General features: G+C 37.1%; 1 protein-coding gene across 2 annotated transcripts in view; it reads right to left on the reverse strand.

Annotated features, from left to right (window-relative positions):
• LOC124159667 (E3 ubiquitin-protein ligase SMURF1-like) overlaps window positions 1-15,317 on the reverse strand; it is a 76,522-nt gene that overhangs the window by 34,936 nt on the left and 26,269 nt on the right. Inside the window, exons 6-7 of one of the 2 annotated variants that reach the window (XM_046535587.1) lie at window positions 13,556-13,678; window positions 7,124-7,314 (exon numbers count right to left, since the gene is read on the reverse strand). In XM_046535587.1, coding sequence (XP_046391543.1) covers window positions 7,124-7,314; window positions 13,556-13,678 — 314 coding nt within the window. Of the gene's footprint in view, window positions 1-7,123; window positions 7,327-13,555; window positions 13,679-15,317 lie in introns of both variants that reach the window. The other variant, XM_046535578.1, reaches the window with a different exon arrangement.

Here is a 15,317-nt window from a genome sequence, read left to right on the forward strand (position 1 = left end):
TCAAGCAATGACGTTACGAGCAAAGGAGCAACGGAAAAACACGTCCAATCTTGCATGTGATGTCATTGCCTTCAAAGTGAAGGGGCGAAGGCACAGCAATGTGATGTACGCAGTTTGCGTTGCCTGAGGTTTCCAGTCCATCTCGTCTTTTTTGAATGCGCTCATGATATGCTTGCTTCTTGCAAAATTGTGCTGTTTGGACTATGTTGAATATTAGTATCCTTGTAAAACTATTAATCTTTGTGTCAATCAATTAGAGCTTAAAAAAACTTAATGCTGTCAGATATGCATCGCGTTTGGTCTCATTCTTTTTTGAACCTCGTGCATCTCATACAATCATACAATTGCTGAAACACTATCGAGATATCATTGAGCTCAGTAGGTGACCGATTTGGCCTCCAGAAACTGGAAGAATTAAACCTGGTAGACTGAAAAAGGTCACCTGGTGAGATGGGGTAGGGATGAAACATGTTTCCATTTTTCCTTTGAGGCAAGTGATTTATGGTCTGTGGGGTCTCGGAAAAAAAAGACAAAGTCAGAGGCATGGGCTGATGGAGGGCCGAGGGTGGTTTTGTGAAATCTATGCCGTGGTTATTATCTTACAGCGCTGAGATTCCCCGATTGTTGTTCAATTTCTTGGGAAGATTCACGCTATATGTCTGTCGTGTTTTGCCTTAAAATTTTCTGCGGCTGAAATTCTATTGCAATACTCCTACGAGAGTTTTTAAACAAAATTGTTCGTGAGTAGGATAAGCATCGTAGTGCAAAAGCGTACACAATGAGAGGATTGGAACTCTATCTACTCCCTCTTATGGGACATTGCAATATTCACGAAAGCATTGATTTAAAATTTCAGATTCAATTTCTTCGTCAAATTTAGATCTGAAACATAAGGTTAAGGGCATTATCCGTGGATATTTGGATCCGAGGTATTCGATTAGACCATCCCTAGTAAGCAACATAAGGTTTGGGCTACAGGTGAATGCCAACTATCTCCGAGCACCATACATTTTACATAAATTTTGCTGAAAAACGCCACGTAAATTTTTAGCATTGTAAGTGGAAATTTTGATAACTGTCCAAGTCCATACATACGTCTGCTACACCAGGCAACAGGATTTAATTAAAATGCCACAATTATTTTTCTTTAGCCCGTATGCTCAAAATAGGGGTGGGTGTAAATGTGCTGGTACAGTATTTAGATGCTTACAGCTGTAATAAGGTTTAATTTTTCAATTTAACATTTTCAAAATTCACAAAAATTTTCTGAATCACTTTTTCTTATGTGATAGATGTTAGCTGCTAAAGCAAATTTTTTGCACTAAATTTCACATTTTTTATGAAAAATTTTATCCCAAGATATTTTGAGAAATAAATATTATTAAGAATTAAACAGCTTTAAGAATTATTTGGGAGTATATGAAAAAGTATTTGCTTACTCTTCCTTTGAATTAATACTTCATAATTATTTACATGAACCCATTAGTCAGATGATGTTATAACCATGATATCTGTATAAGAATTCCTAGATTCCATTTGTGATAGGATTGGGGTATATCATGACTTGCATTCAGTATTAATCCCAAAATGCCATTCAAGTAATTTGCTTTGGCAAAAATAGGGCTACCACCTACGGTAAACAGGAGGATCTTAGATGTCTTTGAGTTTCGGCAAAGAGAGAAATGAAATTGCTAACTGAACATAATAATGCTTTCAAAGAATGCATTCAAAACATTCCCGCATTCATCGTTGTTTTCGTCCCCCCTGCAAAACGATAGATCGAGGTTCCACTGAATACCTTTTTATTTGTACATTCATCAAGGGAAATAGAAGAAAAATCGTACGTTTAATATGCTTTGCGCAATTCTAGTATTCACTGTATTTGAATATTCGAGCAATGATTTAATATTCGAATTCGATATTCGAGTTTGAGAAATCTGCTATTAGACCCATCTCTAGAAATTACCCTGTATTTTGGCATATCCAAACCAAATGCCTGGATAATCCAGAAAATTGATGACCCATAATGAACTATATGTGGACCATCCTTAGTTTGCACTTGGCTGCTAAGATAGCCAGGAAGGGAAAGCCTTTGCTGCCAGCTGGACGAGGTAGAGTGAGGTACCACATGAAGCAAAGTTGGCAGCTTTTGCTTACATCAGGTAATTTGGTTTACATTATATAGCTTACCACTTTTTCTTGAGAAAACTGGAATATTTCATCAAAATACAGAAGTTTATCTTAATAATTGAATGAAAAGCAAATCTGATTACTTTTGCTAGCTTAAATGGCCACTAAAATGTTGTAATGAATTTACACATACACACTGCAGACTAGATTTCAGATTGCATTACTGATTACTTCAATTTACTCTTCACTTACTTCACTTCACTTCAAGCAATAGAGCTGACGTTTTTGGTCTAAAATATCAAGGTAAGACAAATTCTGTACTTCATAGGAAAAAAATGAGTGCTTGCTAAAACTAAATTTAAATTATTTACGTTTTTTACATTTTTCATTAAAAATTTTGAAATTCCAAGACAAAATGGCGAGCAGAAGGTATTAACCGATTTTGAAAAAAAATCATATCTGTAATACCCACCTGGGAACGAAACTTTTGCCGAGTATTACGATTCACTCCTATAAAAAGTGGCAAAACAAGGCACCCTAATAAGCACCCTCAAACAAGACAATACAGACTGGAAATGCATCTTGCCTGCTACAAGTAGCTCACCTTCCCTCGCTTTGAAGACAACGACATGACATACGCGATCAGAAGTATTCGTCCCTTGCTCCCAGGCCTCATTGCTTGAAAGACAGAAAGCATGCTCCATTCCCTCAAGTTTCGATACACTGTATCATATTCATAGGACTAGCAGTACAAGTAGCGTCGTTGTGGGTTATTTTTGGTATATAACCCACCTTTTTGGTATATAACCCACAACGACGCTACTTGTACTGCTAGCCCTATGAATATGATACAGTGTATCGAAACTAGTCAGGAAAATAAAGTTCCAAATTGTAGAAACAGCAAAGTTTTTCATTCACAAATCAGTCAATCAATTATTCTGTTGAGAAGTTAGGAACTGTTAAGCATTTTGCCAGTTTTTCCTTCCTTAGAACAGTGAAACTTTTTCGGCTTCAGCCACGTCGCACACGCAGCTAGATACTTTGTCACAATCGTAAATTAACATAAATTGTAATGCCGAGTTGCATTCTGCAGGATAACCACACTTTTCGATACCTTGCATAGGTTTATCAATGTACTAACAAGGTGTCGGAACACATCTCGTTTGTACATCTAGGATTTACTGTATTTGTTCATAATTTAATCACGTGTATCGTACACATTACTTTGAAGCTATTCTGCAGTGCAAATATAAGCACAGGAGATTGAAAAGAGTAGGTATTTTGGCAAAGCTATGTTTTTTTGTGATGATTCCTATAAGAAGTGCCCTTCATTTTCCAGCCCTGTGGACTTCATAACAACAAGAGGTTAGTGTTTTTATAAAGTAACTTGAAAACTTATAAAAATGATCTTGAATCACTAAAAATATTAAAACAAGAAAAAAATAGCATTTCTCTGATTGTGTGGACCCAGAAGAAACTTGAATAATTACATTTTTTTCAAGCAGTAACTCCTGAAATCAAGGTTCATTAGTTTCAAGATGTAACTCCTGAAATCAAGGTTCTGATCCACATCTGGAACCAATTAAAGTCTTGCACATCGTTGGTAGTTGACTCGGAAAAATGTAGAGGACTCTGGTCGTTTAGTGCATGCAGCACCGTCTTAGGCAAGTTGACAAACTACATCAAATTCGCGGATAAAAGAGGTGAAAAGATCTTTCAACATTGGGAACCAAAAATGATTGGGGGAAAAAATCTGAATCTCCCCGGTTTCCCCCACGAAACCCCTCAAAAAATTACAAAAGGCTGGAAAAAAAATGACTTCTAGGGTACCTTCTGTTACGCATTCAACTACTGCTCTCGAACCATTCTACTCATTGGAAAGACCATCACGAATTCGAAGACTGCAAGGATGTGGGCTTCCCCTAACATCAGTGTAGTTTCTTTATGCCGAACGACAGCTCCGCAATGATGTGTCGCAGTTGAAAAAGGATCGAAATTTTCATTGATATAATAGGAAAAAACGGCATATGTGCATGCCCCTGGCTGAATGCACGATGCTATCAAGCAATTGATTGATGTTCTGGATTGAAGGAGCAACAGTTCTCACTAGTGGAAGTGCAGCCACAGTTTCTTAAGTTATCCCCCTTGTGAATAGCGTTATTAATTTCCCAGAAACTAAGATGTTTTCACACAGTCATCTACAAGATTTCGTCTATGATTTTATGTTTTCCATTAAAAGTTGGTATGAATTTCTGGAAAAAGAACAATTATTCACTTTTGCCATAATTCTTGATGTACCACTCAAAATCAGTGATTTCCAAAATTCAAATAAAGTTGAAATGATAAAAAAACCATTTGGTTTTGGAGATAACAAGTCTAAACAAAGTCACAAAACAAAAACAGATACCTTAGGAAAAGTGCAACCAAAAATAGGTGATGTAGAGCAACAACCAGTGGCGGCTTGCCCATATGGACTCTTGGATGCCGCCCCTCCCAAAGATTTGGAAAAGGAAAAATATATTAAATACTCATTCAATTGTAATTATACATCTATTAACCAAGGTGTTTTTTCGATCGCATACATCAAAAATGTAGGAAAAACACGCAAAAATAGCGCGAGAAGTTCGCATTTGTAGCCGCCGGGCACTGGCCAGAACGTCCCAATTCTTCACCATGCAGTTATATGAAGAGTGGTAGTGTTGGGGCTGCTGGTGCTATGACGCGTCTAAGCTTGTGGCTTATCGAAGTCTTGGGACGCCGCCCGAGCATGCGCAGAACGACATATCTAGTGAGTTGACACTGCCGTGCCGCCCGGCGGCCGTATAGTCTTGGTATTGCAGTGTTGCAGAATACCTTTCTTTGGTGACCATTTGACTTATTATGTGTAAATTGTTTTAATGTAAATAGGCCTAGTTGTAGAGTTAATAGAGTTAGTGATTGTGTATGTTTTAGTGTTAGTGATTGTTTTGTGTATTAGTGGTAGATTGCCTGAAAAACTCATTAAAATACACAAAATATTCAAAAATTTTGACCCCCAGGTGGAGTGAGCCCCTCCTAGCATTTGACTCACGAGCCGCCACTGGCAACAACAATCAATGTGGGGAATATATTCAGAATAAAAAAGCTGGATTTTAAAATGTATTTGATACATTCCTTTTTACTTATACAATCATCAAGGGAAATAGAAGAATAGTTTTTACTATGCTTTGTACAATTCTAGTATTCGAGGTATTCGAAATTCGAGGTATTCAAATATTCGAGCAATGACTTAATATTCGAATTCGATATTTCAGTTCGAGAAATCTGCCATTCGACCCATCTCCACATTTTAAGTAATAGTGATCTCCTTTATAAATATACTCCATGGTTTGATAATGCAAAAGTATATGCCATGAAATACATTCCAATGTGCAATGGGAAAATCACATGCTTTATCACTCTACAGTTAATCTAAATGGTCATCATTAGCAAATTTAATTCCAAAAGAAGTTTTCTCCGTTACACAGACAGTAGAAATATCTGCTTAGTTTCGAGGTACAGTGGTGGATATGACTATGTAAGGCAAAGCTCATTGGCATTTGAATTCGACCATGTCAGAAACTTCTTGAAGACATCTGTTTTCCAAAATTCTGTCCACTAAGTGTTGTTCCCATACAACCGGGAATTTTAAAACTACATTCCCCTTGTACCAGACAAATTAAATCACAAGCGTCACAGTATGAAGATACCTAAAAGACCAATGTACAATTCTTCCTCAAATTTTCCTAAGTTTACTTTCACCCACGTCTCAAATAAAATGGAGTTTATTCTAACCAAGATATCTGTGAACACAGCCCACATATTGGAATTGAAACTGCATAAGAGCACAACTGTTCCCAAAACTGGTGTAGTGGGTTAAGTATTATGTTACAGATAAGAGGTTCTACATATTTAATCTTAATGACAGATGATTGGGTGCTGTACACCCAATGTGGACATTTTCTGACCTTATAAACTACGTAGAATCTCATACAAGGCACAGAGGATGTTGCACAACAATGAAATTCCTAGGCGTTAAGTAACTTGCTGAAATTTTACAACCACCTTGCATTATCATTTGGGCAGTTGACTGTTGAGACTTTTGACAACCTTTTCAACATTGACCAGCCCTTCTTTCAGTAGGTACCTTCCACTGTATTAAAGATGGTCTGAATAGTGAATCAAGGACCTTTTTCCCGCTTTAAATTCAAAATTAAATGCTTTGAAATGTATACAATGAAGGGAATTGTTGGTGATTGACTCTTTTCTAGGTGATTTATTTGGGAGAGAGACTGCCTGCTATAGGCTCCTTCATCAAGAGGAGAAGAAAGCCTTCATTGGAGAGATTTTTCAAAAAAGTTGACTAGACATCATTCTAATTGTGTTTTTTTGTTTGAGTGCTGTTTAATTCATGTACACCTTCAGCAACTATATTGCACGAAATATCACCCGAATTCCATTTGCCTTTCGTCTTTTTTGAATAAAATGCGAAATATACGCGATCACGAATGTCGCCTGCCGAATGCCGAATTTTGTCGTAAAAATTAAAAGGTATCCAGAGTGCGGGTTCAACAATTACATTTTGTTATGCTCCTTGATATGTCTTTTTATTTATAGTGGATGTAATGAGGGGAATGTCAACTTAAATGCCAAGAGGAAGTTTCACTCGATATCCAATGGAGTTCTTGTTTTTTTTAACTTTTATTTACACTTTCTGCGTATTTTCTAAAGAAATTAGATGATTTGAGGAATTTTTTTAACATATTATAAAAATTTAGTGAATTGAAATAAAATCTGCAAAAAAAAAGGTTTTAGTACGTTATTCCGCTCTTTAGGAACGTAACCCCTAATTAGTATGGAAGTCAATGGTTCCACTTTCGTTCAAGTTTTCGGGAATGCATTGTGTGCGAAAGTCGGGGACTGCCTGTGGAAAAAATGCACTCCTAAACAGAATTTATAATAACAATTCAATTACCATATCCTTCCGGTAAATCCACTGGCTGACTAATATGGGATCTTGCTTGTGCCCTTTGCCTTGCTGATCTTCTCCGAGCTGATGATGAGGACTGAGGAGCACCATTTCCAATACCTGAGGTGGCAATTGCATCTCGTCGACCATTTCGACTACCTTCTGCACTGTCCTCATGCCTTGAGCTTCTCCTTTCCCTAGAATGAGACCTAAATTAAAAGATAATATTGGATCTGAAATGGGTAATGCAATAAATTGAAAATGTAAGAGTTAATATTAAGGAATATAAATTACCACATTTAACAGGGTACATCTATTTTTTCCAACAATATCACAAAATTTAAAGTTTATTGCATCTGCAATCTCATCACAGGATATTGTGAGTCACAATATTTATTGAATGAATAGAAAAGTACGTAACAAATAAAACCTATTTATAATGAACCTCCATATATTTAAAAAATTCAGTAAAAACCTCTTTACTACAAACCCCCATACAGCAAAATTTTAACGTAAACTCCCAATTTCAAAGTAATTGGGCTGGAATCAGACCCCAGAATGCAGGCAAAAAAATGAAACTCCTGTAACAAACCTCCTTAATAAAAATACTTCCAACAGCAATGGCAGTGGTTAGGCTCAAATCATAAAAAGTGTCCCACTAGAAGGAATTACTGAGAAAAAATGCAGTATTTTGCATTGCAGAACATTTTTACCTTCGGAATTTACGTGATGAGCAGGAAGTAGAACCACCGTAGAGGGTGGTATGTAATCCAGGGGCACCAATTTTGGTGTTCCTTTATTTTCAGATTCTAACTAAGGTAAGTGATGAGGCGTAGATCAGGAAGGTTTTTACTGGTGAATTAAGTAAGATTGAGAAAGTTACTCGACTTGAATCGTAAAGCTCATGAAACACTTGACACCCCTGCAATGACGCAACCTGCACATCACAGCCATACAACGAAACCACCCACAGCGAAGTCACAGTTTTCCCAGTCCCAACAAATTTTATGAAGGTATTGCAAAAACCTTTGTATTACAAACTCATAATTCCAGTCCCTCCCTATATATATCATGTAAGAGGAAAAATCTCCTGCAATGAATCTCTATAATTACAAAACCTAACAAGAAAAATGTTCATGTGTAGGCCCTATGAAGGGGAAAAAACCTATTTGTAAAAAATTTTCAGCATCAGGATTGCTAGTGATAACAATTGTTGAATTCCCAGACTTTTCCCAGACAGCTTACCAATTCCCCTAACTGACCACCAACATCTCACCTGCTACTGGAATATTTTATTTCTTCGTAGTAAAATTTTTTGGAAACTAATAAAATGTTGAAATGAAAATCCAATCTATCTTGCTCGGCATCTATGCTCCAACATGCCTCCCCAGTACAGGAAAGGACAGCAGATTCTGATTAGTCATGTATAGGGACATGCAAAAGTCGCAAATGCGATAACGCGAATTTTAGAACGAATTGGTGGGTTTTCCCGCGAATACGCCAATTTCGTGTTAATAGCGATTTTCTCCAATTCATGGGCAAATTTAACCAACTCAGAGACGATTTTCATCATTTTTTTCTTCTGCTCATGCTTCTCCGAAGAAATTGTTTTTCGAGGCATATATTTAAGCTGTCATTTTTCCACTGCAATGGACGCTTTCTGACGCAAAGAGTTTCCGCAGGCCACCGTTCACACACAGCGCCATGAAATCCAAAGAGATGTCTTGTTTGAAAGCGGCCTTAATTTCATAGCGCCGTGCCGAGAATGGCGGCTGGCGAAAAGTCGTCGCGTCTAAAAGTAGCCTCAAGGTAGCACTGTATGTATTTCATGCCATAGGCGGCACACTGCCGGGCCAGATTGAAATGGGCGCCTTGCTGACCGTCAACAACGCCGTGCCGTCAACTGCGCGATTCGACTCTTTTGAAGATATCCATCCATTGAGACCAATGGTTACTTGAAAGCATGGTGCCGTACCGTTGACAACGGCCGGAGCAAAGCCGGTTCGTCTGAAAGCGGCAAGAAGCGGCGGTGCAACGTCTATGCCGTGAAATACACACGGAGAAATATTGAGGTAGCTTTCAGCCGAAATGATTTATCGCCAGATGCCGTTCCCGGCAAAGCGCAATGAAATTCTGCCGCTTTCCGACGAGACAACTCTCTGGATTTCACGTTGCTGTGCCATGAATGGCAGCCCGCGGAAATTCATCGCGTCGGTGAGAGGCCAATGCAGAGAAAAAATTCATGATTTCCACAAAGGAACACATTCGTGGAAATAAGGCGACTTGTTTGTCAGGAGGATGTCTACACCGCATTCACATGATGTCTACAAAGTAGCCAAAATGCCATGGGAATCTGCTGGTTGACTCACTCAAAATACTGGAGTGTTCAAACTATCCTAATGCACACACATTCTATAGAGGGTTAACCCTTTCGCTACTAACTACTAGTGAAATGACTACTACTAATGAAAATATGCAGCAGGACGTTTCTTGAATCGGGGGAGAAAAGCCACAAATTTTCTTTGAAGATTTTTCTACACAGGAGAACGAATGCCAAAAATAATTGTTTCCCCACTCTCCCTCTTTTAAGACAGTTGCGGGTTCGCAATGTCTTAGTTTCGGGACCTAACTAGCGGGACTTAGGCCATACTCTCAAAATCCAGGACCAGGTACCCGGACCCCTCGTCTTAAATTATCCATCTTTCTGGTAAGGGACTGCAGTCATACAATTGTTCTTTCAGTTAGTTTGCGAAATAAATATAAGCTTCTTTCTCAAAAAATATATACTAAGAATTGAATTCTTTGTCTTTTGAGCAGCATTAAAATATTTAAACAAAATTCTACCATAAATATTAAATAAAATCTTGATTTCAGAATAAAAATCAACATGGAAATTGTAAATGCATGAAATCCATTAATACTGACAATAGAGCTTTGTGCGAAATTGGAAAATTCTCAGAATAAAACAAGGAAGTCAATTGGAAGTCTGCAATTTACGTACAAGCAACTATCATCCATACAGCTAATTCATATAAACAAAGCATGAGTTGACAGCGAACCAATGCTGCTGGTTATGTGAGACCAACTACCAAGACCAACTACCCTCAGAGTCTAAGATAATGCGAAGTCCTCATTAGTAAGGATCAAAAAAGGTTGGTGTTGAGAGTGTGTGATTATCTGCAAGATCTTTCTTGACAAATGTCCAACATAAATGCTCCATACATAGGGAACTGAAGAGTTTCATAGAGTTCATTCCTCAATTCATGCTTAGGAGAGAACTCCACCGCCTCGAAAGAGTTAAGGAAGTTATAAATGAGTCTCCAGAGTATTTATAAGAGTACTTTTTTCGATAAAACCACTTATTACATTTGCAAAACATGACAACCTCTAAAACAGCTGGTGTAAAGTCAGTACCTATGCAGATGGCTTAAAAGGCATCAACCAAACTTAGTTCTCTTATGCTAGAAGACCTGAGCAGAAAAATGGGTATTTGAAAAGATCTCGGTTTTTGATCTCCAAGAAGTTTCGACCTACAGACGTGAACCATGACTTAAATACAAAAAATTCATGGCCTCGAATCAATGGAGACAGAGAAGTTGATGTTGGGGTTGGGAGAATTACAGAAATTATTACAAAAGCAAAATTCCCGGGGTTCATTGGATATAATTAATGCAATCCGGGAGCTCAAATTGTCTGAGACATCGTTTGCATCTTAGTGCCTTTAAGCAATTTGGATTCCCTCTGCAATTGGGGACACAGAAAGATTTTTTTCCTGCAATAGCACTGTGTTAACAGATAAGAGAACAAATCTAAAAGAACACAACTTGATCACAATAGCAATATTTCATTTTAAATTGCAGACATTCAAAAATAATTTCTCTTCTATGTAAGCTGGATATATGGATATGCCAAGGATAAAATGTGTAAAATAGGTGAACTCAGGCAATACTCCATGTATATTATTTAGAGATGGGTCGAATAGCAGATTTCTCGAACTCGAATATCGAATTCGAATATTAAATCATTGCTCGAATATTCGCATACCTCAAATACTAAATGATGAATGCTGGAATGTTTGACTCGGTTGCCTATGCAGCAGGCAACACAAGATTTTGGGGAGTAATTTTGATTTCCTTTAAAGGATTCGAACAGGAATTTAGCTGTTAATGGAATATTTTAATTTTATGGAAACAATTGGGCATATAATTAATTCAACTAACATCGCTTTACCTCCACTCCTGCTGCCAAGTGCTAGCTGACAATCTGAGGCATTTTGTAAAATACAAGCTCTTCTCCATAGGATTTTCTTCAATTATTTTCAGTCCATCTTTGGGAGTTCTCAGGAGATAAGAAGGTGAATTGGAATTGCAGGGAGAAACCAAATATCCTGAGAAAATATCCCTTCATCTGGGACTGTAACAATAAAGATTTATAGCACCACTCATAAATTGTAACTTGATATATGTTTTCAGAAAAAAATACCGCATCAACTTCCAAGAAGCTCAGCTGCTCATATCGAGTCTCGCCAGAATGTCAAGCCTCCGTCCTATTTTGACATTATTTCCTCGCGTAAAATGCTTAAATAAAGTCAAAAATGTGTCGCATTTGGTCTTGTTCTTTTTTAAATTACGCGCACATTACTAATATTTCAATCCAATAAAGGTGTAATAATAATTGCCGAAAGTCATTGTTAGACACCTTTCGGGCTAGTAGATGACTCATGCAGCAGTTGACCTCCAGAAAGGGGGAAATTCGAAGCAGGTAGGTAAAAAAAGTCAGTGGGTGAGAAAAGGGGGTGGGCGCGAGACACGCTTTTATTTTTCTCGCGTAACTTGATATTTTTTTCGAAGCTAAGGTCTTCGTAATATGATCCCTGCGCAAGCTGGGACCTTTTTTTATTTCGGAGAAGAGGAAAGCCTCAGAGGGGGACAGCGGATCTTGGGAAATGCGCCAATGTTACTATCCCAAGGTACTCATGCAGCAGTTGAGCTCCAGAAATGGGGAACTTCGAAGCAGGTAGGCAGAAAAAGGTCAGTGGGCTAGAAAAGGGGGGCGTGAGACACGTCTTTATTGTTCTTGTGTAACTTGATATTTTTTTCGAAGCTAAGGTCTTCGTAATACGACCCCTGCCCGAGCGAGGAGGACCTTTTGTTTGATTTCGGCGAAGATGAAAGTGTCAGAGTGGGTGAGGCGAGTGCTGAATGGAGGGGGATAGCAGATCGTGGGAAATGCGCCGATGCTACTATCCCACGGCACTGGAGTTTCCTGGTGAGAGAAACACCGGGGATTTTAGGATTTTTTCACCCGGATCAATTTAGGTTCCCCACGTCGAACTCTTTTCACAGCTCTGACCCGCGAATTTGATGTAGTTCGTCAACTTGCCTGTAACGGCGCTGCATGCACTAAAAGACTAGAGTTCTGTACATTTTTCCGAGTCAACTACCAACGACGTGCGTGCGACAGTGTACGACGCGAAATTCAAAGTATTCGAGGTATTCGAGGCGGTACTTTTCGCATAACTATTCGAGACCTCGAATATCGAATACTTTCTAGTATTCGAGGTATTCCAGTATTCGCGGATACTATTCGCACATCTCTAATATTATTGCTTAAATTATCCCTGGTCAATAATATCCTCAATTTAGGGCAATGGGCGGGCCACTGAATGCATGGCTCTCAATCAACATCAATTATTTTGCCGTTAAAATAACACTGATTTCAGGGCAAAATGACATCGCTTTTGTAAAAATATAACACCACTTTTGGCTATAAAATAACCCCACCTTTTGCATGTCCCTAGTCATGTCTCATAGATATCTGAATGCCAATGCGAATAATTGTGATGAATGTAGTAATAAGAGAAATATCTGGATGTTCCGCTGATTCATGAGGTATGTCCCGTACATGTGTGTGAAAAAAATAAGTTTAAGTTCGTGAATTAAGGGAGGGAGTGTATAAATATATGCATTGGCATTAAAATAAGTAGAATTTCCCATCCAAGTTTCTCCCTGAATTTTACGTGAATCTCGATCTTCTTTTGTTCCTTGGATGTCAGAAAGCAGTTGACAGCATATGCTCACGTCCGTAATTTGCATGAATAGAGAACATTTGAAGGTAGACACCATGGTCAAAAAACGCAAAAAATGTCTAAGCAAGAAAATGAAAATACAAAAGCAATACACGAGAGTGGCATAATTAATTTATCTTCCTGCTCGATTTTCGCAATAAAAAAAAAACACAGAAGATTAGGTCTGCTGTGGTACGGGAGGGGAAACCATCACAGCAAAACCACCCGAGGAATGCAGAATTACGAAGAGAATAAAAAATAGGTATGTTATTCACCCTCTTTGACAAGAAAGATGCATAATTTTTCGGTGTTAATAAACGCACAGGTGAAATCAAATATATAGATTTTAAAGTGAAAATATTGGAACCTACCTTGAACTAGATGAATTTCTTCCTTCAGTTCTAACAAGCCCAGTTCCAGAATTTTCTCCAGATGATTGCTGCTGATTTTGTCTTTCAGATGGAGAATTTGTAGATACTACTCCATTTGAAGTCCTGTCAATGACAAAACTTTTAGAATTAATTTCTTAAAAAAGTTAAATTTTACAAATTTCAAACAACATTCAACCCATTTACGGCCAAAGTTGCGAAAATGCAACATTATTAAAATATGCAAAAAAATTGTTTCAATTGAATTTTATTCATACAGAATTCGCTTTTTCAATAAAAGTACGTTTAAACTGATATTTAGTGAGATGACATTTCATAAGTATTTCGATATTTTAAAAAAACTCAAAAATGTGTCAATTATCAAGTGACCTATTATGCAAGATAAATATGATCAACTAAGAGTAACTATTATCTTTATTAAGTTTTTATTCGTCCATATAAACGCCAAAATTTCCATTAATAGATGTTACAGCTTATGTTTCGCCAGGAAATCAACATACAGCAAAAATCGGATCAGGAACATAATGTTGCGTTTTCGCAACTTTGGCCGAATTCGGTATCTATAGATATAGTCCAGGAAATAAAGCATTTTGGCTTGCAATTTTTTCAAACTGAATCGATTTTCTTGAAATTTTCACAATAAGTAGGGAATACACCAAGAATCAAAATCTACATCATGCCGACGGGCGCTTTTACCCTGGGGGTGGTTTCCACCCCATCTCGGGGGTAGAAAATTTTAATTATATTTTGACCACAGGAATCGATAGAAAAATGAATTCTAAGAATAAAATGTTCTTTCCATTTTTTGCGTCAAATTAATATTTTCTGAGTTATCCCCGATTGAAAGTAACAGTTTTTTGACGAAATAATCAACGATTTAAATCGGTTATAGGCAATTAACTTGAAAAGTATTAATTTTATTAGGAAATTGTCAGTTACAAAACTGTAGCTTTTAAAAATTAAATAAAAATCTTATTTTATATTTCCTTTATGACCAATTCGGACCGAGCTACAACTTGTTGATGGCTATCTTTTGTTTGTCATATGCTAAATTTGAAAGATTCAATACCAAATAGCGGGAAAAATGTATTTTTCGAGGAAAACTTATGCAATCTGTTTAAAAGTATTTAAAAAAAACTTTCTTAAAATGAGAAAAAAAATTTTATCATGAAATATGAGCCAGTTATGATTAAAAATAAGATCAGTCCCCACTTTTTTCTATGAAAAAATCAGTGAGAACAACTCCTTATTACCACACGGGTCAAAATTGATCAATTCCCTTCAGAATTTCCCTTTATTTAAGTATTGTTAATTGATGCTAGATGTTTGTTTATTTACAATTCTAAATTTTGAAAAAATTGGAGGTAAAAGTGGAAAGCCATTTTTTGCGATTTCGTTAAAAATGCTCTCTTTTTTTCAAAACAACTCCAAAAAAAACTGGAGATATGAAAAAAATGCTAGAGTAATAAATTGTAGCTTCTTTATTTTTATATATTTTGGTGTGTTCAAATTTTCTGTATAATAAATATTTGGTGAGATAATGATAATTAAAACATCTATTTACAAGGGAGCTCCACCTTAATTAAACCCTTAAATCCCTCCCCTTTCAAAATTAAGGACTTGAAAAAAATTTAATTCACATGACCTCGTAGTGAGTAAAAGCCCTACTAATTAAATGAACTTTCTATCATCAAAAATAAAGGCGCTATGTTTGAAATACCAATCAAATTTATTTTCCAAAAAT

Source organism: Ischnura elegans, chromosome 1 (assembly GCF_921293095.1).
Source record: "Ischnura elegans chromosome 1, ioIscEleg1.1, whole genome shotgun sequence".
NCBI lineage: Eukaryota > Metazoa > Arthropoda > Insecta > Odonata > Coenagrionidae > Ischnura > Ischnura elegans.